The 24,184-nt window shown below is 40.4% G+C and overlaps 1 protein-coding gene across 1 annotated transcript in view; it reads left to right on the forward strand.

Annotated features, from left to right (window-relative positions):
* The window catches only part of LOC126568127 (transcription factor Sox-1), a 57,821-nt gene that overhangs the window by 10,284 nt on the left and 23,353 nt on the right, over positions 1 to 24,184 (forward strand). Inside the window, exons 2-3 of the mRNA XM_050224544.1 lie at positions 11,336 to 11,701; positions 11,817 to 11,965. Of these exons, the coding sequence (XP_050080501.1) occupies positions 11,336 to 11,701; positions 11,817 to 11,965 (515 nt within the window). The remainder of the gene's footprint in view (positions 1 to 11,335; positions 11,702 to 11,816; positions 11,966 to 24,184) is intronic.

Genomic DNA, 24,184 nt, shown 5'->3' on the forward strand with positions numbered 1-24,184 from the left:
GTTGCGCAACACTTGTTGTGCTAGAGGGTGAATTTTTAGGAGTACCTGTAGCAGGGTGTTTGGAACTTTAAATAGTTTTGACAAAATTGAGCAATATCAAGAGAAGTTAATAAGTGTAGAGATATGAAATACTCAGAGGATGTTTGAAAATTATCGAAGAAACGGGTATTAGATAGAAATTGTACAGAAAAATAGGCGTTAAAAACGTTCAATAGAACGTTTCTCGGAAGAAGATCTTTTTGGTTTATTGGTGCAATGTACGTAGTCCTGTACAAGATAAAAACTACATTCTATTTTCGTTATCTTGAATGGCAAATTGCAGTTTTCCGATATACATCATGTTGCAACAACCAATTAGGCACCGACGATCATAGCGAGTACTGTTCCATGAAATCTGCTGGGTCACCTCCTTTTGATGCCAAATTAGCAGGATTTTCCGTGCCAGGAACGTGTCTCCAGTGTACTCCTTTAAGCGATTCTGTTTGCTGCGAAAGTTTTCCAACGAGTATATGGCGACTGAATCTAATGCTAGGTAGTAAGTGAATTCGTCCACATGAAGCAATCATATCTCGATCAAACGCTATGGTTATCACACTATACACCTATAGAAGAACACAAAAACTGTTCCTTTTCTGAGTAAGTGAGATATTTGAGGCTTTCATCAACGTTTAAATAAGCCTCATACCCCCTCATAAAAAGCAGAGGTCGTCTCAATATATCCCTAACAAAATCCGTTCGGAAAATTTTACTATAATTTAGCAAACACTGAGACTATAGCTTAAAGACTCATCTTTTTATAGTCATCGAAAGCTGACATCTGTAGGGCCGCTAAATCTTATTATAATGTTGGAAGCATTATACTTTAAAAGTTAAAAAAAGTGAAACAAACACGTTTTTATATACTTCAACTGATATGAACTTAGAAGAATTGAAGAAATTAGGCTTCTGCTTAATTTTTTAAACTGTTTCAGGTGATCGTCTGATCCATACTGGTGTGCAATTTTTATATTTTTAAATAGTATGAGTCCGTAATTATTGAAACTGAGCTGTCCAACGTGTCCAAACTAGATCGACTTAGAAAACGATAACCCTGCGAATGCCCCATTGTATCTAACATCTTGGTTCGTGGATGTATCTTAAAAATCTGCCAACCTGGTCAATTGATGGGTTGATCCATTGCTGCTCCAAATCGACTGCTATCACCGTCAAGTTTCATATGCAGACAAAAGGCTTTGTACAGTATACGTTACATTATTTGCTAAAAAACTAACTCAGTATCGTTGCATACAGCCAGTCGTTATAAACTATCCAGCTTTTGAAGCTTTCATTCACTAACGAGAAACCCTAAGCACGATCACAATCATCATTAATGTCTCAATCTAATCGCTACGATCGCCATCTCTCCAAAGCTTGTTAGCTTGATAGTGCACAAGGATAAACCTTCGAAGTTCCTAATCGCATAACCTCACTTACCGCACGAAGCAAATCCCATAGCTGGTCATTCACCATAAAAGAATGCGCCACAGAGCGATGTATTGACGATTATTGGGGATCCTTTTTGCTAATGCGACTATTCAACCCCCAAGCCCCAATTGGCCGATCGGAGCGGTTCTCCTATCCGCTGGGCACTGCAGCCAAACAAACAGCAAACGTACGAATCACAATTCAACTCGAGCAAGTACAATAGCTAACCGAAAGCGAAAAAACTTAAACTCTACTCGAATGGACACTGGATTCATCAGGACCGATGGGCGACATCAACAAAACGTGTATATTCGCAAGATCGTGGTGTCGTTCGTTCGATGTGGTCGCATTTTCGAGTGCGCAGCGCGCGCCCATTCATTCCCGTTCGTTCGCCCGCGTTGCTCGCCTAAATATAACCTTAATTGACACATTACTCACCGACCGACAAAGACTTGGAGAGGTTGAGGGGGGCTAATACAAAAAAAAAACCCCAAGCAAAAGGAGAGGCAACAACAGCGACCGAGGAAGAAAAAATGGTTTGGAAAGAACAGAGAGACCCAACGGCTGTCGGTCAACTTTGATGATTTTATCATCAATAAGCCTGCCACGTACAATGACAAGCTCGATCAGTGTCAGCCCGTGGCCCCGTGGGTGTAATGGCCACCATTCGTGCTCCGAAAGGGACTGAAAAGGTGGGGTGGGGGGGGGGTGGGTGGTGGAAAAGGCATAGTTATATGGTCGTCCAGGTGAAAAGGTGTGGAAGAAGGAAACGGGAAGAGAGTCATCGTGGCGGGGGGGAAGGTGTACAAATGTCTAATCTTCACTAACAACGTGCCGGACTTGTTTGAATCCTTCTGTGTGAAGACAGAGGGAAAGAGAGAGAGAGAAACCAAGCTTGTTGCAGCCGGGTGCGCAAAGCCCAGCAAAAGGTGTTATGATTGATGCAATAAAGGTTTCACCCTTTCCGCCGGGGGGTTTCACCATGCTCCGCGCTCTTTCCGACCCGCTCGGGCCACCTTTAACAACCTTGTCCAATTCGGCTCGATTCGATCTGTCAGTTTTTCTCCATTCATCGTGCCTATCGGCATCTCCTGTGTCCTGAGGATGGATTGATAAGTGTTTGGAAGGAGGGTAAGCAAGCGTGGCTGGTTTTTAATCCACTTCAAAAATAAGTTTTAGTACCTTAACAGGGTTTTATCAATTTCTTCAAAATATCTATAATATTTTGGAATTTTTATAATAAAATCATTTAACCCCTTTGTCTCTTTTCCAATCATTTGCATTGCATTCCTTCTGCCACGCTATGCTTATTTTGAGCCCACTGTTTCTTTTTATTATTCTCATGCTTCCTTTCACCTTCTTCTCTGCTAACCACACCCGCCACGTCGCAGCTCATTTGTGTGGATGAGTTTTGTTTTTTGTTATTGCTGTATGAATATCAGCATTCTTTTGAAACTTGCGACTATTTCTCGCTCTTTTATAAATGATTAGGAAAAGGGGCTTCGAAGGGGGCTTCGAAGGGGGCTTCGAATAGTGGATGCTGCGGGTGGAAGGGTGGCATAATACAAAGGCAGAGCTAGCGACTCCTTGATTTCTGTTTTCACGCTCACGTGTGTCGTGGCGCGAGATGAAATAGCAATCGCTTACTGTTCGTTTTGTCCGCCTTCGGAGGAAAAAGGCTTGTGCTCGCTTATTGCTATAGATTGGTTGGGAATTAAATGTAACACTTGCAGATGAATATGGGCATCAAGTTTCTTGAATATTACTGTTAAAAAGGGTTTATTTTGCATTTTTGTTAAGCAAAAGCAATAAATGATAAATATCTTTGGGAAGATATTAAATTCATAACACAATTCATAGACTGTGCTTTTTCATTAATACATTTTAAATCATACGAAATGCCCCATTGCACCTCTGGATCAAAGTTCATCACACACACAAAACAATAAGAGAAGAATAACCCCATGGAAACAGAAACAAAGCACCAAAAGGAACATTGCTCGCTCGACATGGTTTACGAGATCCGTTTCAAACTAACTTGAGGGCTGGACCAGTCGAACAAAACGAAAACAAACACTTTCGTTAACGGCTGCCCAGCCTCCCAAACCACCCCAAACCGCCATACACCTCCACATACCAATTTACACGCCACGATCCCTGACAAAGCTAAAATAAAATCAAAAATGAAGAAACAAAACTTAAGCACAGCACGACGGATAGTTCGGTTACCGGCTCTCGTCGACCGTGTGTCGAACGGTTGAACCCATGGTCTGTAAGTGCGCTCGGTACAAAACGTTTTACCGATGTTTTTTTTTTTTCGTTCATTTCTGGTTGGCTTTCTTCCTTTTGGGTGGAACAAAAGAAACAGAGCAAGACGTGACGGGGCTAGTGGAATACACGTACATTAATCATTTTTACACCGGCATTTCAACAATCATTTAACATACACAGCAACAGGCCAGCTTGGTTAGGGTTTGGGTTTTTGGAGATGGAATTTTTGTTCTCCAGGATGCACGGCTCGGTGGATCGGTTGATCTAGACACACTGGCAACAGCAAACGCGATTGCGATTGTAATCGAAAGTGATAAAACTGAAGCGTGTAGTTTGTTTGTACGTACATTGTGCGAGAGCAGCTGGGTGGGTTTGTTGAAACGCTTTTGTTCGTTTGGGTGTTGGACGATATTTTTGATGCTTTTTAGGATTTTAGGTGGTTTTGTAAAGATAAAGCTAGGCGTGTTTTAAAAAAAGCACAATCAAAAGCAAATTCCACTCAAAAAATTGCTCAAGAATGTGCTTAACATTTATGTTAGTATCTCGATCAATTTATATGTTCCTTTTTTCTAACCAACACAAACATAATGACGAATTGTTGAGTGATATTACAAACGAAAGAGTTCTTGCAAGTTTTAAGGGTTTTTTATACATTTTTAAGGAACTTTGATACATTTTAAAGTATATAACTGCATAGAGAAAGTTAGCTTAAAAACTTCAACGTCTTAACACCAGAACTACCGGATGAGTCATTTTGATTGGTTTCAGAGCTTTGAAGGAGATTTATTTTTCATAGTTAAACAATTATGCCGATGTTTATGCATGGCATTTACACATTCAATAGGAAATTTATTTCCATGAATTAAAAAAAATAAAAATCTAATCTAATATTGATATTAAGTTTAAGTTTAAGCAGCCATTTTGTGGTGGCGGTTTGTGGAACGATGAACAGTGTATTTCAATACGAAATTCTCACAAATTATATACCATCGACGGAAGTATTCCTTGCCATTTAACTGTAAGATAATGTGTAATATTACAAGAAATAAAGTATAGTTTAACAATTTTATGAGAAACAAGGCTGCTTTAACCCCTTTGCTTGTAAATGCGAAAAAAAAACCCCCTTCTCACTATAGAGAGCAAATACTTATCACTTTAGTGAGAAGCATGAATTTGCTCGCTGGGTGATTGGTGATGGATCTTCGAGGCTTCAACACAACAGGATAAACTATAATTTTTTTCTATTTGATGGGGTTTTAATGCTGGTATAACAAACAACCAATCAAATGTTTATTAAGATAATTATACAAACCTTCAAGAAATCTGAAAATGTTCGTCAGATCATAAAAGTCATTTACTTGGTAACCACAAGTCATTTCGACTAGTCACGGTAGAGTTGCATGCGTAAAAATCTAGGTATTTCTAACGTTATTAAGGTTGTTTGTCTATTAGATAATCACATTTATTTATTATCACTGCAATGACGTATTGATGATTATTCCAATAAATATATGGACGTACGAATATTTAATTTTTTTTATTAAATCATTGTTTTGAGTACATATTTCTTATTTTTGTTTATTACTTATAGTAACAAATTTTTTAAAAATATTATCATTCTAGTTTAATTATTTCTACATCCTAAAATTTGTTCTGAAATGATCATTATCAATCCAAAAGTTCACCAAAGATAAAAGCACAGCCACGAAATGTTGCTAATGGTTGTACACAAAGTGCATAAAATGTCCCTTTTGCGCAAACCGTATTGCCTTACAATTCTGCCAACTTCCATCATTCAACCGCGGAAATGTTGCGGCGACAGTCCACAAGCGCCTCGTTCCATAGGCTGGCGATGTTTGTGAGATGGTGTGAAAATTAATTATGATAAAATTAATTAATTTTTTAAACGTCTTCCACCACTTAATGGGCACTCGTGCAGGGCTCGGCGCACCCCTCCACTTTACCATCATCCCACCGGGTCCGAGCAAAGCACTGGGTTGCAAATTTATTTGCCATTTGCATCATTAGTGCGCCCTCCCTCGGTCGATGGTTTGAAGGTTTGAAGTGCGAATAATGGGGCAAATAATTAACGATCATTTGCGGGATCGGGCCCCAACAAGTTGAGTGCGCGCGTCAAGTTGTTTTCTCTCAGCCCTTTTTGTGTGTTGCTTTGTGTTGGGAAGGAACCGCCCCCAGGTGGGAGGGGGGGGGGGGTAGAGGGTTAGCTGGTGGTTGGGAGTTATTACCACCCGTGTCGGGATGCACCGTTTCGAGTGGAGTGGCTTTGCCGGTGGAGATGTCGCTTATGATGCGGAAAATGGCGGTAAAAGGGTTGATTTTAATTAATCAGAACTTCAACTTTCTTCCCTGTCACTGTGGGAAGGTGTTCGGGGTTATTTGTGGTAAATAGTAGCTGTAATAGTAGAGATTATTACCCTGTTTTTCAATAGAATATAATCAAGAGATCAATACTTGTATTAACTAGAAACGAATCTGAAGAACCGGTCATTTGAGCAATGAAATAGCTTCAAGATTTGTTTCAGCATTAAATAGGTTAGAAGTTAAGGATGGATGACGGTATGTCGTATGGACATACGAACAAGACATAAAATGTGTATTACGGTGTTGGGCAGGTCATATTGCTAAATAGCAAACATTATTTCCAAACAATGTACAGCAAGATTGACTCAGTGCTCCAGAGAGCTTGGGGTTTTGATTCCTCAAATGGATATTCATTAGAATGAATACCTAAACAATAAACGATGAAGTGATGAAGCGACAAGGTAAAAATATTCCTAAAATGTTACAGACAATGATAATGATATTACAAAGAGATTGTATCGAAGGTAGAAACGAAGTTTAGGATTCCTTAATAATCATGCTGCGTTGGGTCTCTAACAAGACAGGAACTGAAAGTCATAAGATGCCTGGTATAATTTGGAACATGTTACTATACATAATGGTGACCAAAAAAATCTCTCTTAGTCATCTAATCGTAATCACCTAAGTCTATCATGAGGTAGAATAAAAACACTTGCGCTTTGAAGATCCTTTCTTGGCTCAAATAGCGTTATCTACTGCAGAACGGATTCATGCAAGTCCGGCAAATTTCCAAGCATCAAGAACCCCTCAAATGTTTTATACTCTTTATGAGTAACACCAACTCCGACATATTATTGGCGTACAAATCTCTGCTAGGTCTTGCCGGACATCTAATGGCTTACTAGACTTGCCGATAGTCAGGGAGGCGATCCGGATGGGATTTGAAACCCAGCCCTACCGTGTGAAGACATGCACCGCTGTCACCTCATCAACGGACCAATGCTAACGTCAACAACTTAAATACTTCCTCTTCTTCTGCATTGGCAATTAAATTTGAGGAGGTCTTATTAGTCTTATGATGCTAATATATTTTTTTGTTCCTACATAATTTTCTGGTTGTATTGCTTGATAAAAAAATTCATTATTTTTAATTATCATAAAGTATGGCAGGACTTCACCAAATTGTCAACTTGATAATAGAATTGTTCTTTAAAAAAAATATAACTAAATTCACTATAATAACACACAAAAGCCGGTTTCTCACTCCGATTTGTCAGAGCTCCGTGGCCGAATCAGTGGCATCCATTACTAAGCTATTACTTTGCACATTGTGAATTCCGTCGGATAAAAGAAGTTTTATCTAATACTTCACTATCGTGTCTAGTCAATCTGTTGGCACTGTTGTCTAGTAAACCATATCCTATTGATTCATCTAAATAAAATATTGTTCTTGAACACTACGGTACTCATATTGTAGTAGTTATAAAAATTATTTTACAAAATTTTATGAATGAATGAAATTAAAATGTTTATTTCCAATCGTTCGTTTCCTTATATACACTTTAAATCCTCAAGAAATCGTCACAAAAACCGAGCTTTTATACCAAGCTAAACGAACCGGCAGCCGTGTAGCTCGTGCTAACCATCTAATCACCATCGACCCGAAGGGCGCGAACCATCACCGACACTTAAGACAATACAGACAATGTGTTAGAAATTCCATTCGCCTTTCTTCTCGCGCTGGAGGAGGCTGCCCAAAAATTAGCATACAGCCAACCACCAGACGGACACAGAGAGACCGCGTGTAAAATGCGGTACGGTACGGCGATCCGGCACCGCACCACCGCCCGATGATGATGAAGATGATGATGATTCCAGCTCGTTCCGAAACAAATCTTATGAATTTATAATCAGCCAATGATTAATTTTAGTATTTAATTTTATTGCACCCATGGCGGGTGAGGAATGTTTTATTTTTAGTGACACCGTGCGCGGCAGCATCCTGGCCGCTTCCGTTCGGTTAGCTGGTGCGTTGGTTGGGTTGGTGGTTGGCTGCTGCCGTTGATGAAGAATAGCGCGATCACCGCATGATCATCACCGTCATGCTGCGGCTGCCGGCTTCACGCGTGAACGTGGCAAAGTTCATGCCGTCGGGTGGAATGAAGCGGATCGAATTGGAAGTTGAGGTTGGGCGTTGCGTGTTTGTCTGTTGTCTGCTTGGCTGTTCCGTGGACGATGCTGGCTTTCATTAATATTCAAATTTAAATTGCTACTTTCCGGCACATTGTTTTGAGTGTGAGGCTCCCGCTGAGCGTTTCTTCGCAAGGCAGGCAGGATTAAACGAATTCTCTACTGATCAGCACTCGGAGTAGAAAAGAAAAGTAGTACGAAAGGGGTATTTTAAGGTTGAGGTTATGTTTTTTTGAATTCCAATTAAAACAATTATTGCATCACCACTCTAAAGACGTTACGAGTGGACAACTTTAAATAGCTGATGAAATGTTCCAAATATTTAACTCTCTCATTCTTGTTGTCTTTCAATCGGATAGCGTAATGTAAGGTGTGAAAAGGGAACGTCATTAATATGCAACAATCACCAAACAACACCAGCTGCCCGGTTTTCCTTGCTTCGAAAGCACGAAACAATATCATAATGCCGCACGGGGTTGATTCTCGCGTAAGAGGAATCGTCATAATGCCGAGCACCGTAATAAACCGAATCAAAATCTTCCATAAATAATAATTAACTTTTTATTAATGATGGCTATTGGCAACTTGTTTTGGGGAGCTTTGGATGGGAAAAGAATGAGGAAAAAAGGAAACTTTAAAATTCTAACCAGAAAACAGAAACACATAAGCTTATCGGAAAACGATGCGCTGAGGTTAAGCGGTCCCATCAACATCGTCTTTTTTTCGCGCCTAATTTCGAAGAATGTTTAATCCTTTATGGTGTTGTGAGGTGTGGTTAGTGTGACTCCCGGGTGAACATCTTCTTTTGCTTAAACTGTACCTCAACCACTCACTAAGTAGACTTAGCAAGTCAGCTCTTTAGCGTTTAATAATTATTTTCCCATTACGTATAACAAGCAACGTTCTATTCTCCTTCCGAATAGTTTTGAAAGCAATCCAACCAATAAAGATCGAACTGAAAACACTCGTATCGCAACAATGGCACGTTAAGTTCGTCCCATGTACCGATACCGGCCGTATGGAAATGGCCGGAAAGGAAGAGGACTGTGTGGCTAAACGAGATTCCGGACGTACCGAATGTGCCGCGTGCACCTCCCGTCGTGAAGTGGTGCTTAAATCTGTCACTCAGGAATTCGTTTGATCGGGCCAGCGAACGTCCGCTGTTCGGTCTCCGGTTTGCCAGTTCCAAACTAAATTTTTTTGGAAGGTGTTGGACGTCGTGGAGGTTGAGAATGTGTGTTGGGTGCGGATGTCTGCATTCCTGCAATGACCCTTGCTGGGCGAACAGATTGTTTTTTCGACGTTTTGGAGCATTCTTCGGTGGTCGCTTAGAGTGTCGAAGTTGCCGAAGAGTTTGTATGTGTGTGTGTGTGTGTGTGTTCGGAGTTTTTCGGTCAGACATTTTGGCGTCATTGATTTGAGGATTCTGAAGATGTTTTTTGGTCGAACAAACTGAATCCGAGGGATCGATGAAAAATGGATGAACTTTGAGAGTAGAGTTACTTGTAATTTATTGTTGTTTATCAATTTATGTACTTAATTTTCAATTCAATCGCTTTACTTAATCAACCAGAAATGAGTAACTAGTCAAGTCTGTAAAACTCGTTTTGCTAGCATAGGAATGATTTGATATTTGACACCAGCTAGCTACTGTCTCTGTTACTCGAAATTCGCACATCAGTGGCATCACCGGTAGCAAACCCGAAACAGGGCAAATGACCGCATCCGTCCATCCTGCCAAGACACTCACACACACACACACCCATTGACCAACTACTCGACGGGGTGTCCCACCGGTTTTATAGCTACTTGAATTTTATTTTCATCTACATAACCTCCCTTCAAACCCCGTCGTCATCGTCGTGATCGTACGTGGCCACACTAGCCGGAGTGATGCTGCCGTTGGGGAGTTTGATTGGATGTTAAAGTTAATCATGATTCCAATACCAACGCTTCGCCCATGCACGCCCAAGCACCTCGCTGCGTGCGTGCAAGATGACGCTGATATAAACAAGCATATCACTTTCAAAGCGTGTGCGTCGTGTCCGGCGGAACATCAAGTAAAAGGCATCAAGATTTTCATCCATAAATTGGATATTTTACACCGTGCGTTCTTCCCCAGACCGAGAGGGCGTTCGTGGGTGCTCTGCAATCCGTTTTGCCGTTTGTCGTTTTCATTTCCCTGTGGTCGTGTGATAAAGAAGATGAGGAAAATAGAAACAGAACGGGGATAAGTAATCAAGTCCTACTTGAGCGTTTTTGATCGTTCACTGTGGCGATCATCATTCCATAATGGTCCTGTACCGCTTGAGAGCCTGATTAGCTTTTGAGTTGTGGAATAATTGTTTAATTTCTGCTTTTGTGGTGGAATCATTTAACGTTCCGTGGAGTTTAAATGGTATTGATCAAGCTCCATGCCCGCAGAGAGGTATATGACTGGTTACGGTGTGATGATGGAAAACTCCTGGATTACTTCTTGGGTTGTTTGAATTTTTGGAGCTTTAAAAATTATACCCTTAAGACTCAATACCATTTATTTCTTAATCATTCGTATTGAGCGATCGTGCACTGGAATCTTTTGCAAAATTACACAACAATTTATATACGATAACGACGAGAAGTTTTAGTCTTGATAAGAATCAAGAATCCCGGAAATCAATCTGGTGAATAATTCTAAATATTTGCTCTTAAATCTGATATACGAAAAAGAAATTACGAAGATCCTTAAATATATTTTTTCCTCCAAATTCATGAACCTTGAAGGAAAAATGAGGATCCTGCTTTAATATAACGTCACATCCCAGAGATACCTCTATCTAGTGCCAATTTGTTCAACTGCCAATAATCTTTAATATGCTAATTATCTAAGTCCCCGACTGTTTGCGAGGAAAAGATGGTTCAGTCACGGCGTGTTTATGCGACATTTTAAACGTTCAATAACACTAACCAACACATGTCAATCATGTCATCTAGCAAACAAATCAACAGTCCAACGAATCCGGCAACATTTATGCTACATTTAACCGCACGCATTATCGCGACTTGGTCGGCATTTCCACTAAAATCGACATTGTAACTACCATTGCAGAGCACAATCGGCACCGTACCGTGAAGACGCACCGCTGATTGCTTCGGTTCCCAAGGACGCACAGCAGCCGGGCAGCCGGGCCTATCAAATCAATCCTTCCCCATCATCGCTCGACCGGATCCAGCGGATCTACGGCAGGATGATGGATCGAATACCGTCGCTATCGATACCGGGCTTATCGCTGTCCCACTCACTGTCCATACCGACCTCGCAGGCCCTCTCGAATCAATCATCGCACGCACTCAATTCGCTCGGACTACACACGCAAAATTTGCATGCCTCGTCCGTGAACGCACTGCACAACTCGCAGACGACCAACCTGCACCAGAACGTTGGCGGACTGCTGAACGGTGCGGCCGGCAATGGGTAAGTATTGGTTGGCTCTGCCCTCGCCTGTGCGTAGGCTTTACCCTTATCGCGTTATAACGGATCGATCCCTTTTCCGTTCCTGCTGATTTCCGACCGCAACGTCCCTCCACAGCCTGCTCGGTCAGGCGATGTTGAAGAAGCCGGCTGAGGAGCACATTAAGCGGCCGATGAACGCGTTCATGGTGTGGTCGCGGTTACAGCGAAGGAAAATTGCTCAGGACAACCCGAAAATGCACAACTCGGAAATCTCCAAGCGACTCGGTAAGCAATAGGATTAAATACGCTGTTGGCATTCAAATTTTCAAATTTCATTTCAATTTAGAGTTGAACAATTTGGGGTACGAAATATTTTGTGCGAAAACTTCTAATTTCTTGCGTAAACTTCTGTTAACTTGAAAGCCAAGTCCTTAATCTACTCAGGGACTATGTTCTGTTGTCGGTTGCTAGCTATTTCATTAGCGTCATTAGCGATCTGAGATATTATATTGTACTTAAGAGACAATCTAATGACAAAACTTGATTTGTCAAAATGGTTTCCTACTGTGGTCTACAGCAAATTTTGGGTTAAATATTTGGCTACTAGATACTACTTCAAGGCTACAAGAAAGTAGTAAATCCTTGTTGTTTGATTTTTGATATGCGATGAAGACCTATCAAGACGTTTCCCTATTTTCTTATGCTAGATCTCGATTGGGACGGAATGTCTTTGTGCATAAATATTCATCAAAGATGTAAGGATGAATATTAAGCTTTTCTGAGGAAGCCAAGAAGACATAAACTAGTCATGTGTCGTAATACTGTTTTACCGTATTTATGGGCTATTATGCGGGATCGAAATTATCCAAAGGATCAGCTCATTAAGCCAGTCCGCAGCAAAGTCACCAGCAAACGTTTAGTTTTAGTGCTCAATCGTAGTCTATCGGATAAAGGCCACAAGAGCTGGTGCTTCCAACAGTGCTAAGTGGCATCAAGAGTTCAGTTCAAATTGGGAAAACATTGCCCAACACTCAAATCAGGAGTATGTGATCAAAAATGGACATACTGAAGAAAAAATTAATAATTAAACACCGATGGGAAAAATAGATTTTTGTTTCTCCAGTCTCTGATTTTCGCTTGAAAAATCGACTAATCACAGCAACCTGAAGCAAACGATTGGGTCAGCCGTTTTTTAGCCCAACCGAACTGTGCACAGCCATCCCGAAACATGCTGCCCATTTGCACCATTTGCAATCACATGTTGATCGATGGTGTAGTCGCGACGAGATGTGGCCACCTGTATCACGAATCCTGCATCAGGAAGTTTACCAACAATCCAATCACACCTTGCACGAAACAAGGCGACAAACAACTGCCAAAGTGTAGCATACATTGGCGCCCGTCCAACATAATTTCGGAGGGTGGACTACGGCGCATCTACCTTAACTACGATGCAATGCAGAGTCAGAGAAGGAAGGAAATTTGTCAACTGATGGAAGCAATCGGTAAGGTGCAACAGGAGCTACGCACGATTCAACATTTGGTCGTGAATGGGAAATGCCTCAGGTGTGGACACATGGCAAAGAAACCAACGAAAGCGAAGGGCACAAAGCGGAACGCTGATGGTAGAGTGAAATAATCGTTCAACGTTGGGAATAAGAAACAACACTAACAACCTGTAAATTTGGCAGTGAAATGTGAGAGAAAAGGAGATAAATTTAGTATAAATCAAATCGCATAGTTTCTTCAATCAGAGCAGTCTGCAAATGTGTGTACAGTGCATCATTGACTCATGCAGAGGATTTCTGTAGCACACACCCCAAAACAGTGAAAGAAAGATGTACGTCTGCTGCAAACTTTGCGAAGGAATTGTCCACCATTGGGCGTGGGCGAGTCACTGTGGGTTTCTGTTTCACGACGAGTGTCTACAGTGGTTTCACTCAAGCTACAATAGTTTCTGTGCCGGCTGCACTACCGAACTCAGCGAGCGATACTGTTGGCAGATGCATCCGGTGGATAACTATTGGAAAATATTTCTCATACGTGCACCGATTGATCAGGGAAACGAAAACCACCGAGCATTGATGGAGATGTTCGAAGAGGTACTGGAGTTAGAGAGGAAATGGCGTTTGAGAGTTTTAATCCCCGATTTGCTCGCGAATCTGCGTGGATGTTGTGCTGAAGGCAGACTGTACGAGGAGGAAGCATGTTAGTGGACCAAAAACATCAACTGTATATTTGTCGAAGAGGATTTTATTTTATGAAATTTGTATTGATTAACAAAGAAATAAAGAAATAGGATTTTTAAATCATTAAGATAAGATGTTTATTTCCTGAGAAATTTTTTGAAGCTGAAAGCTTTCAAAGCTTTGAAAAGCTAGACCTTTTTAGACATTTTTAGAGATAGCAGTATTTATTCTGATAGGACTTTCTTTCCGAATGATGGACTTTAATCCTAAAAGCAGCATCTTCATAACTCCATGAAATTAAAAAATGTTTGTGTTAAGATAAAAAAAAAACAATAAGTTTAGATTTCGCGATTGTAGAATTAATCTATATTTTTTGAGAGGACCCTAGGGACATCTGAGTTAATCCTTTACCTCATTCAAATCTATTAAATTATTCAATTTGTGTATGTTTTTGTGCTTAGTTTTGTTATTGTTTATGACGATTTAATTTAAGATTAAAGAAAACATTCTTTAATCTTAAATTTAAATTAAAATTTCCTTAAAAACTAGTTTACGAAAGAAAAGTGGGATACATGTAAGGACGACGTACAGGTTTTACAAAGAACATTTATGGATAAGAGTTGAGAAGAAAAAAAAAAACTATCTTTACCTCGTCATCTTGCCACTTTTTGCCGGCACTGATACCGTTTTCTGTTAAAATTGTCATCGATTCATGCCTTACGTTGACCGTGGAAGAATGAATTTCTTCTTCAAATTGATCTATAAAATTACGATCGGACGGTACCGGGGTACGCCTAAGCTGGCTGCTTGGGATCCCCCACAATCGCCACCAGCGCTTATTTTTTCCAGCGCACACTCGAGTAAATAATGTGGCAACTGTTGGAAGGCATCTTGTACTACAAATCACATTGGTCAATGCCATTCCTGGAAAAAATAGAAAAAATTAAAAAATTAAAATGGTCGGATGGTCCAGAACCAGGTTCCCACTCTATAAATTTTCACTTCTCCAGAAAGGCCAGAATCTAGATATTTGTCCGATCGTATTCGGTCGACAGGAAATGCAACAAAACGGACGACTTTTCACGGGCCTCGGGATAGCTTTTATTGTTCTCGTCCTTGGTACTGTAAATTAAATGATAAAGCTCTCATATTTTGACATTATGCAGTCAAATAGTATACATTAATTACTGGGCGGTGAATCGACCACCACATGGTAGCATAAGTGTATGAAAAATCATAACATTTTCGTCGCTTTTTTAATGCATAATTTATACCGTGAAGCAACACATTCCTCCAGAGCATATTGTGATAAGTTCTTTTATAACCATTTTCTTTTATAATACAAATATCCAGTCGTTCGTGGGGCATATTGCGGTTTATTTAAATAAAAGAACGGGTAGAAGCAAAAACATAACCTCGCTTTCTACGCACTATCTTGAACAATTCCATTTACCAAGCAGAATGTGATTGCTTGTGTCAGTCAACAAGTGACAGCTGCTTAACACGCTGACAATCTTCCAGCATGTCCTAGTGCACGCGTCCTTCACCAGCGCTTCCTCCACTTAGGACGAGGCAAACAGAAATTCAAGGACCAACGACACTGAAGAACTTTTACCGAGGGCAGTAGTGGTGTGTCACAAAAACTAATGCTGGTGTGATTAGGTCAATCGATTCGTGCACTCGAGTACGAGTAGCTGGTAGTGCCGCTAGTGATAGGTTTTCTTCTTCACAAACAATAATCAAGGCTGGCCAGCTTATTGTTGCTTCCGATGCAGAACACACAGAACCCGCGCGTCTGTGTTTTGCGAAACGCAATGGAACTGTTTGCGATACCATCTTCGGCTGTTCCGCACAAAGAATGGCCACTCAATTATCGATTATGGCTTCTATTTAACCAATTTTGTCCCGCTTCATGTACAGACACTCTCGTGCTTGCCGCCGTTGCGTGCCAAGAGGAAACAATTTTGCACAAAAGGGATCTCTTTTACCCCATTTTCGATTCCCACGGAACGGGGAAAGCTCTAACAAGTTCTGTGTCGTAGTTTATGAAATGTGTTGAACAATGAAAATGTCCCACATCCGAAAAAAAGAACCCTCGAAGTTTGCTGGAAAACCAACCCCCCAACGCCCCCAACAAGGGACAAAACAAATCCCATTTTGGTGGGCAGAAGTAGCGTTGGTCAACGTTTTCCGCTTTACAAAACCGCTCTTATCCGATCTAATGTCACATGTCGCATGTTGTGCGTCAGTAATTCCTTTCTGGGTGACACCCGTCCGGAAACCTGGCACGGCACCCCTCGGCAAGGTGGTTGCGAGACACTGGTGGTGATTGAAATCTTATCGAAACATCCCAACAAGTACAGTGCTGCAGGTTCGGCAGGTTTGACGTCCCGTAACGTCTGGGTCGGGAGTCTATTGCGTTAGCGCAAAAGTAAGTAACGAGCGGCGGGAGCATTTTGCGGTGGTGGTAGGTTTTTCGGAATTTTGGTCGATATGGTTGATTCTCCTTTCACTTTCACATACCGTCACAATAGGATTGTGGATTTGAAAAGCGGCATGAGATATTTGAATGGCAAGAATGGGGAAAAAGTTACAGCAAGCAGTTCGCTTTTCTTTCGCTTTTTTTTTTGTAGCCAAACTCCAGTAACAATTTATTTCCATTCACAGTGAATGTTTGTTCTGATGTTCAATTTATGCTTTCGCTGTGTGTGTGTGTGTGTGTGTGTGTGTGTGTGTGTGTGTGTACACTGGAAAGAGTCGAATAGGTATGCAAATAAACTGACGAAAGATTTATGTTTGCTAAACACAGTGCTGGACTCGAAATGAATGGAATACCAGTGGCAAAAAAAGTGTCAATAAAAGGCATTCGTATCGCTTTTTTTTTTTTTGGTTGTTATTTTTAAACTCTCCAGCGAATACTCAGAATACTTGTTTGTGCAGTAACGTTGAGTTAGAAATTGGAACTAGTGACGAATGGCTTACAATTTTGTGCTGTCAACCGTGGTGTATTGATGGTTAAAGTGAAATGGATTCTTGGTTCTCCAATACTAATGCTTTAAGTGAAAACTTATTTCAACTTTGTTCCTGTTGATGTGTATTGGTTTATTTGAGGTTATTGTTAAAATAATGGTTAGTGTTTTTGTTTTATAAGTTATTATCCTTGCTGAATATTTATTTAGTTAATTATGAGGCAACATATCCAGGTGATGCATTACCTTAAAAATTTGAACTGATTTCAGGAATCGATTTCAATCGATAGCGGCTCCGTTTTTGATACGGTAGGACTGGAAAAATCCCATTCGGACTTGTCTCCTATAGTGAGAACTATCCTACCACGTGTTATCAATAAGTCTTGTAAGCCATTCGATAGCGGGCAATTTCGTTCAACCAAGAAGAGGAAGTTGATCAGTTGCTTTACGTTGCTGTCATCAAAATTATTCAGGTTGGCAATATCTAACCAAATAGTAAAGTGTTACCGAATTTTTGAGATAACGTGGCGATGTTCTAGCTGTTTTTAAATATTAAACTTTCAAATGATTTATCTGAAATCGAAAATTCACACGAAGAATTGTTTGTTCGTTTACTTATTGAGGCTTGTAGTCTCTGAGACCTCTATTAGCGCGCAGCTCCCTAATAGCTAGTAAAAAGATAAATCTATTGGTTATCAGAAAGCATTGAAAAAAAAAATTCAATTCAATTATTATTGAAGCGTTTGTTTTGAAGTGTGAAAAATATTGTTCTGTAGTACATGTAAACTATCTACATTTGAGCTGTGTCCAGACATTCATGGAACATTCCTAGTTTATCTTGGAGAGGATGATATATTATTGATGGTCTTCGGTTATAGCTGATCCTGCTCTTACAACATCTTAATTCCAACTGTTAGCCTCTGTTCTTTATATTACTGGAGATCTTCGATGGACTTGCAATATCAGGGTAGTCTGTGCTTAGGCTTAATAATCTCAAGCTTAAATTAGCTTCTTCTAGACTTATAGCAAAGTCAATCGGTCCTATCAATTTCTTCCGCTGTATTAAACATAGCTATGGTTGTACTTTAAATGTCCATAAAGTCACCTGTCCGAACCCTTTGCAGAATTTATGTAGAATGTAAATTTACGAAAGAAAGAAAAACAATATCCTTATAGATATTTGTAGGTCTAGAACTGGCTATTGTATATACTATACCATCTCAGCACAAGAACTGATAGAAAACTACACGCTTTATCTCTCTGTCATACATTCTTCTGAGCAAGTGAAATATTCATTCAGACTCGGATTAATAATAAACACAACAGAAAGGTTTTACTTGCACCATGTAAGTAATTAATATTTTTTCTCATAAAATTGGAACATCCTGAACCATGTGCCCTGACCAGATCTGGATACTTACATCCTGTTGCACTCAGGATGTAAAAAAAAACCGAACGTTTTACTTTAATTGCTGGGTGTTCATTGCACCAGTTGCACACGGAGTGTTTCGTTTCGTTTTAGAATGATTTGAAATGCTCTCCCGACAGAAACCACTGTTCTGGAGCAAATCCCTTCTGAAACCATTCCAGTGACATGAGTTGACTTCAATTTAGAAAATTGCACAGTTCGCTTCAAACCTCCTTTTTCTCTCCATTGCGAACGACAAACGAACGTCGTGACAGGTTATCGCGTCATCCAAACCCAGTCTCGTCTCAAACAACCTCCCTCCCTCCCTCCTCCCCTTACCCTCCCAAGAGCGTAAGCTTAAACTGCCGGAAGGAGTGACAGCGGCACGTGACATTACGCCGCAAATGTCATGTTCGCGATGTTCCATCTCGCGCTTCTAACACTTAAATCTCCCTGCTTTCTCGCCGCGGTACAAGCAGTTGCCGCTTGCTTGAAGGTCAATTTACAAATTTAAAATCCTTAACCCTTACCCGATGCGGAGGTTCTTGCACACTCACGTTTCTTTACGCAGCATTCTGTTGGGCTTGTTGCTTCTCGCACAGATTTGACAACCGAGCGAAGGATGCGTGCGGTAGCGTTTTGTTTCTATCCCTGGCCTGGACGGACGGTGATCGTGAACGTGTACACTTTCGGTGAATTCAATTTATATTATCATTCAATTAAAACCGATTTCGATTAAATGATGTGTTGAGAAGAGGGTTAATCTGAGTCACGTGCCGGTAGCCGTCGGGTTGTCCGGACGTTGTCGCTCGCAGATAGGAATTGTCTTCCACGCTACGGCGCCGTGTACCGTGTGCAAGCGGTACTTGGCTTCCGCTTTAGGGAAAAAAAAGGAACAAACTCACCACCAAAGAAATATGATAATTTGGATTAGTTGGGTTTGAATTTATTATCTCGTTTCGACCGCCTAGGTTGGGTACGTCCCAGGGTTCGATTGCACTGATGGGTGTGTGCTTCGATGCGCTTCGACAGAGAGCGAAACTGGTTGACGGGGCAACTGTTTGGCAACATGTCACGGGCAGCCCGACGCAATCGGTATTTGATGACGTGGCGAAACTTAACAGAGCGTGCAATATGAGCGCCGTTCGTTCATGGGAACGTGGCGCCCCGTTTGCGATTGTGGTGTTTTCTAAACCTTGGTTTCGATCGGTATCGATTGTTTTGGTTTTGTAAAGGACGTGACCGTAAAAAAAAAGGATTTTAAGTAGAGAATATCCCTTTCATTTTCGCCTAAAAATAGTATGTTTTCAATATGTAAAGAACAGAAAAATGCGGAGAAAATGTTGTCCAACAGGACTGGTGAATTGGATCAAGTTTTCGTGTTACCTTAACTTCATGAGGTAGCTTTAAAAATTAGTTGTTGCCGTGATGTTTGCCAAGTTTTTAATACATTTTATTGGCATAAAATTGGGGCATAATATTCTTGGGTATCTTGTGATTGTTAAAGATTTTGATTCTTTATAGAGACACATAGGGTTATAGAGGCACATACTCTCTTGCTGCGTATATCGAATACCACATCACAAACAGCATTAGTTTTTCTACACATAGAAGTGCCAAAAGAGTCCCGCCTGATTGCTAGCATTGCCCGTGTCCGATGCGATTTGGTGGGCACGTACCAGTTATTTGAAGTTAGTAATGCAGGACAATAAATGCTGTCTTTTAAGAGACCTCTCATGAAAGACACCTGTGTCTGCTCATCAAGAAGAGGTGAAAGATACAGATGCATCTACAAAAAATAGTACAAACTTCTGTGATTAAAAAGAATTCGTTATATTGCTTCTAACTCCTACAGCTTTAAGTAATAGACTTATTCTTCATCTTTAGACTCCTAACGCGGGAATGAAAACTAAGCTAAAGTAAGCTAAAAGCTAAATTATTTCTGGCATCCCATACTGAATAGTCTGGAGCTCGCAACGACTGTCCAGATGAGCTTCGATATCCAGTCCTCCTGCAGTGGTTGAAAGAACACCGTGTCCGTTTTGTGTAATATTTTCTCCTGGATTTCATATCATTCTTTGCTATTTATTCGTTTATATTACTGCTTACTTACATTATTAAACAATTGTAGACTTAATTTGCATCGACAAAAATATCATTAACACGTCAAAGGATATCGAAATAAAGAAGTATTGAGCAACAAGAATCATCAGAAGATTCAACTTCAAATAAAAGTTCATCGTTATCGGAGGTTTTTTTTTATTCTTCAAAAACGGCCCTGCCATATTGCTATTAGTATAATATTTTTAAGCTGCTTTACCAGCTTTTAAAAATATAAAAAATATAAAATGTTGTACAATTTGATAAAGAATAATTTTAAAGATCAAAATGTTAAGGGCTTTAAAAGAGTGTCGTCAACCCTGTTTCATACACGCCATACTATTTACATGATTTACATTTACATTATAATCAAAAAAAGGAATGTACAGTTTCTACTTTAAGAAGAATTAAACCATCCCATGCTTTCCCCATTTACCAGCAAACAGGAAACTAGTTCTACATCACTTCGAGCTTTCGAGGTGCCTCATGGTGCCTCCAATTTTTGCGCAAAACATGTCCACCGATGGATACAAAAGGTACAATGCATGTTACATACCTACATACACACATACCACTGCCAGAATGCAAGGATGCAGCGCCATTGTTACGAATTTTAAAACATTATTCAACCATTATTGTACACAGCACAGCACAGTTGTTGTGCCGATTGTGCGAGTTGCCCATTGTACGTGTTGCCATCGGTTTTTTGCAACAGCAACTGGCCGCGTACGTATTATGAGAATGCCCTTCGGTGCATCAGCTTCCTGACAATGGGAAAGGTGGGCAGCTCGGTAGCGGGCATTAAGTAGGATCCCTGGCAGGATGCGCTACGTTGAAAACACGTTGTGATGGTTCCATTTTCCGAAACGGCAGCATTGCATTCGAGGATGGAGCACAACAGACGACAGTGCCGGGATAGTAGTAGTGGTACCGGCAGTGCAAAATGGCCATTGTTTTCATCCGAGCGGAAGTGAATTTTCAGCTGGAAAACTTCCACTACGATGCACCGACCAAGATTTTCCCGGGGAGTGCGGGTGGAGGTGGCGAAGATGAAAAACAGTCACGAAATGGTTGCCGAGCTATGGCCATTGTGCCGTGTTTCGGAGTTTTCCTCGTCGGTTTAGATCGGCCATAGAAACATGTGTTGCCACGTATTGTGTGCACGTATTGTACTGGAATACTGGAGCGAGCTTGCCGTCCGCTCAGTAAAATCCGTACCAAGATCGAAGCAGAACCATTGTACCAGACACAAGTACACAAGTACTCTTAATGTAAGCTACCTTTCCTTCGCTTGTCTTTACCCAGAACATGGCATTTTTGCTTTAACTGGTGAATTTTACAGCAATGCATGGCGTACGCTTTTCCGGCTAAATTTTCCATTTAACAAGAGCGAAGGAATGAAAGAAAGAGATGTAGCTACCGAAGACAATACATTCACAGGAGGAAATTAGAGGAAGTGTGCAAGGATATCCGAGATTATTTCTTCATCCGGTTGTGACGGAACTGGCTGGAGAAGATTTCACCTTTCTCTCCTTCACCGGGTGAAAGGAGGTGAATACGCTCCTTCGTACTCCGATTAGATTGAAACTCCCATTTCATGCCACAACCAGGAAGCGGGAATGTGTCAAGACACAGCAGGATTTGTAGCAGTAGAGCCGAAACGAATGGCGGGAAGGCGTACGGCGCCATGAATGTGATTGAAAAGTGCTCCTTTCAGGTGGAAATTCGCCATTGTTAGGCACTCTGCCAACCGTCTGAGTCAGGCATGGACGCTTTCGAGCTCTTGGCGTGAAGGATACATTACTCAAGGACTATCCCTCTCTCTCTCTCCCTCGGTTTTCCTCTCAAGGATGACACACGTAGAAGGGCGTCAGAGTGAATGTAAATGTAGCGAACGATGGTAACGATGGTGGATGAATTTGTGTGTGCGCTTTCCGCATTAACAAAATCGAAAGCGAATCACATTCACGTCCACACGTCGACAACCAGGTTGATTGTATTAATTAATTGTGATCATGCCTACCTAAACCGGCACATTTCCAAACCGCACAATACAATCGTACGGCACGTGGTAACTGACAGCCTGACTGTTGGATTATAATATCGCGAGCTCGCTATGATGTAGTTTGTAATCACTGCAAAACTAATGGTGACTCGATGATTCGATGGATGCTTGGTGCAGGCAGGTGGGACAGGAAAACTCAAGTAACATTATACAAATTGAAAAGTGCTCTCGAAAACTAACAAACCACCATATTGAACTCTGCCAACACGCCTCGTCTCTCGGTGGTTTTGTATTTGATTTGCATAATTAAGTTCTAGAGCACTACTTGATGATGAGAAAATGCTTCATGATAGAATGTTTGCTGATGAAAACAAAAACACTGATCAATGTTGTTTAAACAAAATATTTTATGTGTCATTTGTGTATGTCGACTGTAGACTTATTAGGAAAATTTTAATTTTATTCTTTCGAATAAATATCTAAAGCAAAGAACATTATTCAGCGAAATGGATATGGGCCTCTACCTGAAACTAATGGACTCCATTTAGTAGCTCCATTCCAGAGGGAAATGGTTGGAAACATTTTCGGTCATAAGGGAGAAGCTACAATGGCAATTAGCATTAGTGTTGAAAGCAGCATCGAACGGCATGTTATGATTTGTAATTAAGTAGTTTTAAAGCTCCATCAATTCAAAAAAAAAATTGTTGACTTTCTTGAATTCGGAGTCGTACGTGTAAAATTAATTTTCCTAGACATTTTCCTAGTCAAGATCCAGAGATAATTGCTTGAATCAGATAGTGTTTTCGGATCCTTTTTTAAAAAAAACTGATTCGTAATATTGATATCGATGTATCCAGAAACCAATAAGACACTTTTTAGAAGGCTAGTTAAAGTAAACTGAAGGCTAGTTTAATTAGAAAATAGGGCTGTTGTTGTGATTTCCATTAGAAGATGGATTATAATCAGTACAGATTGTATTAACCATTAACCATAAATTAGAATGACGGGAGACTAAACAAACCAGAAAACTTAAGATGATAGTTGAAACCTTCATGGATCCTTAAAATTTGAAAAATCGTTACAAAATCTGTATTGCTAGCAAATGTATGTTCTGTACAACTTTTTGTATGCAGAAGAATTATTGTCCAAACTTGAACACTATTTCAAACAAAATCTGTTATACAGTGCTGGGTTTTCAACATCGGACACTTCAAATTCAGCCGTTCTCTCTGCATTTCAATGCATTTATTGGTTTCTTAGAATTGTAAAACATCATCAAAAGTCTGCAGTGGGCTTCTTCTACTTCTCTTCTACACGGTGATGTGAAAAAAGGATGGAAAAAGCTCTTTTCTACGAAAATAGTGCAGTTCAAATAAGAAAAATCTTCATACCTCGCTGGGCATTCAAAGTCGGACACCTTAAAATGTATTTGAAAATAGCTAATATTATAATTGGTAGCCTTTCCATGAGCATCTGTTACAGCCTGCAATCTTTTCGGCATACTTTGGGCCAATTTCAAATAAAAATATGAATCGATTTTATGCCATTCTTCGTTTACTATTTACACCAACCTTTTTTAAATTGAAAGGTTTGCGTTTTACAACATTGTTTTTTAGTTGGTACCAAACATGCTCGATTATATTTAGGTCTGGTGACTGTGGAGGAGTTGTTAACGCTGATGGGGTTGTACAACAACCACATTCGTGTCGTCCATGCCTTATGCTTCGGATCATTGTCCTGATAGAACATATAATCATCTGCAATACCCAATTGTTCAACACTTGGCTAAACATTTGCCTTAAGAATTTCGATGTAATCAGTAGCATCCATGAT

The sequence above is a fragment of the Anopheles maculipalpis genome, chromosome 2RL, assembly GCF_943734695.1.
Source record: "Anopheles maculipalpis chromosome 2RL, idAnoMacuDA_375_x, whole genome shotgun sequence".
Taxonomy (NCBI): domain Eukaryota; kingdom Metazoa; phylum Arthropoda; class Insecta; order Diptera; family Culicidae; genus Anopheles; species Anopheles maculipalpis.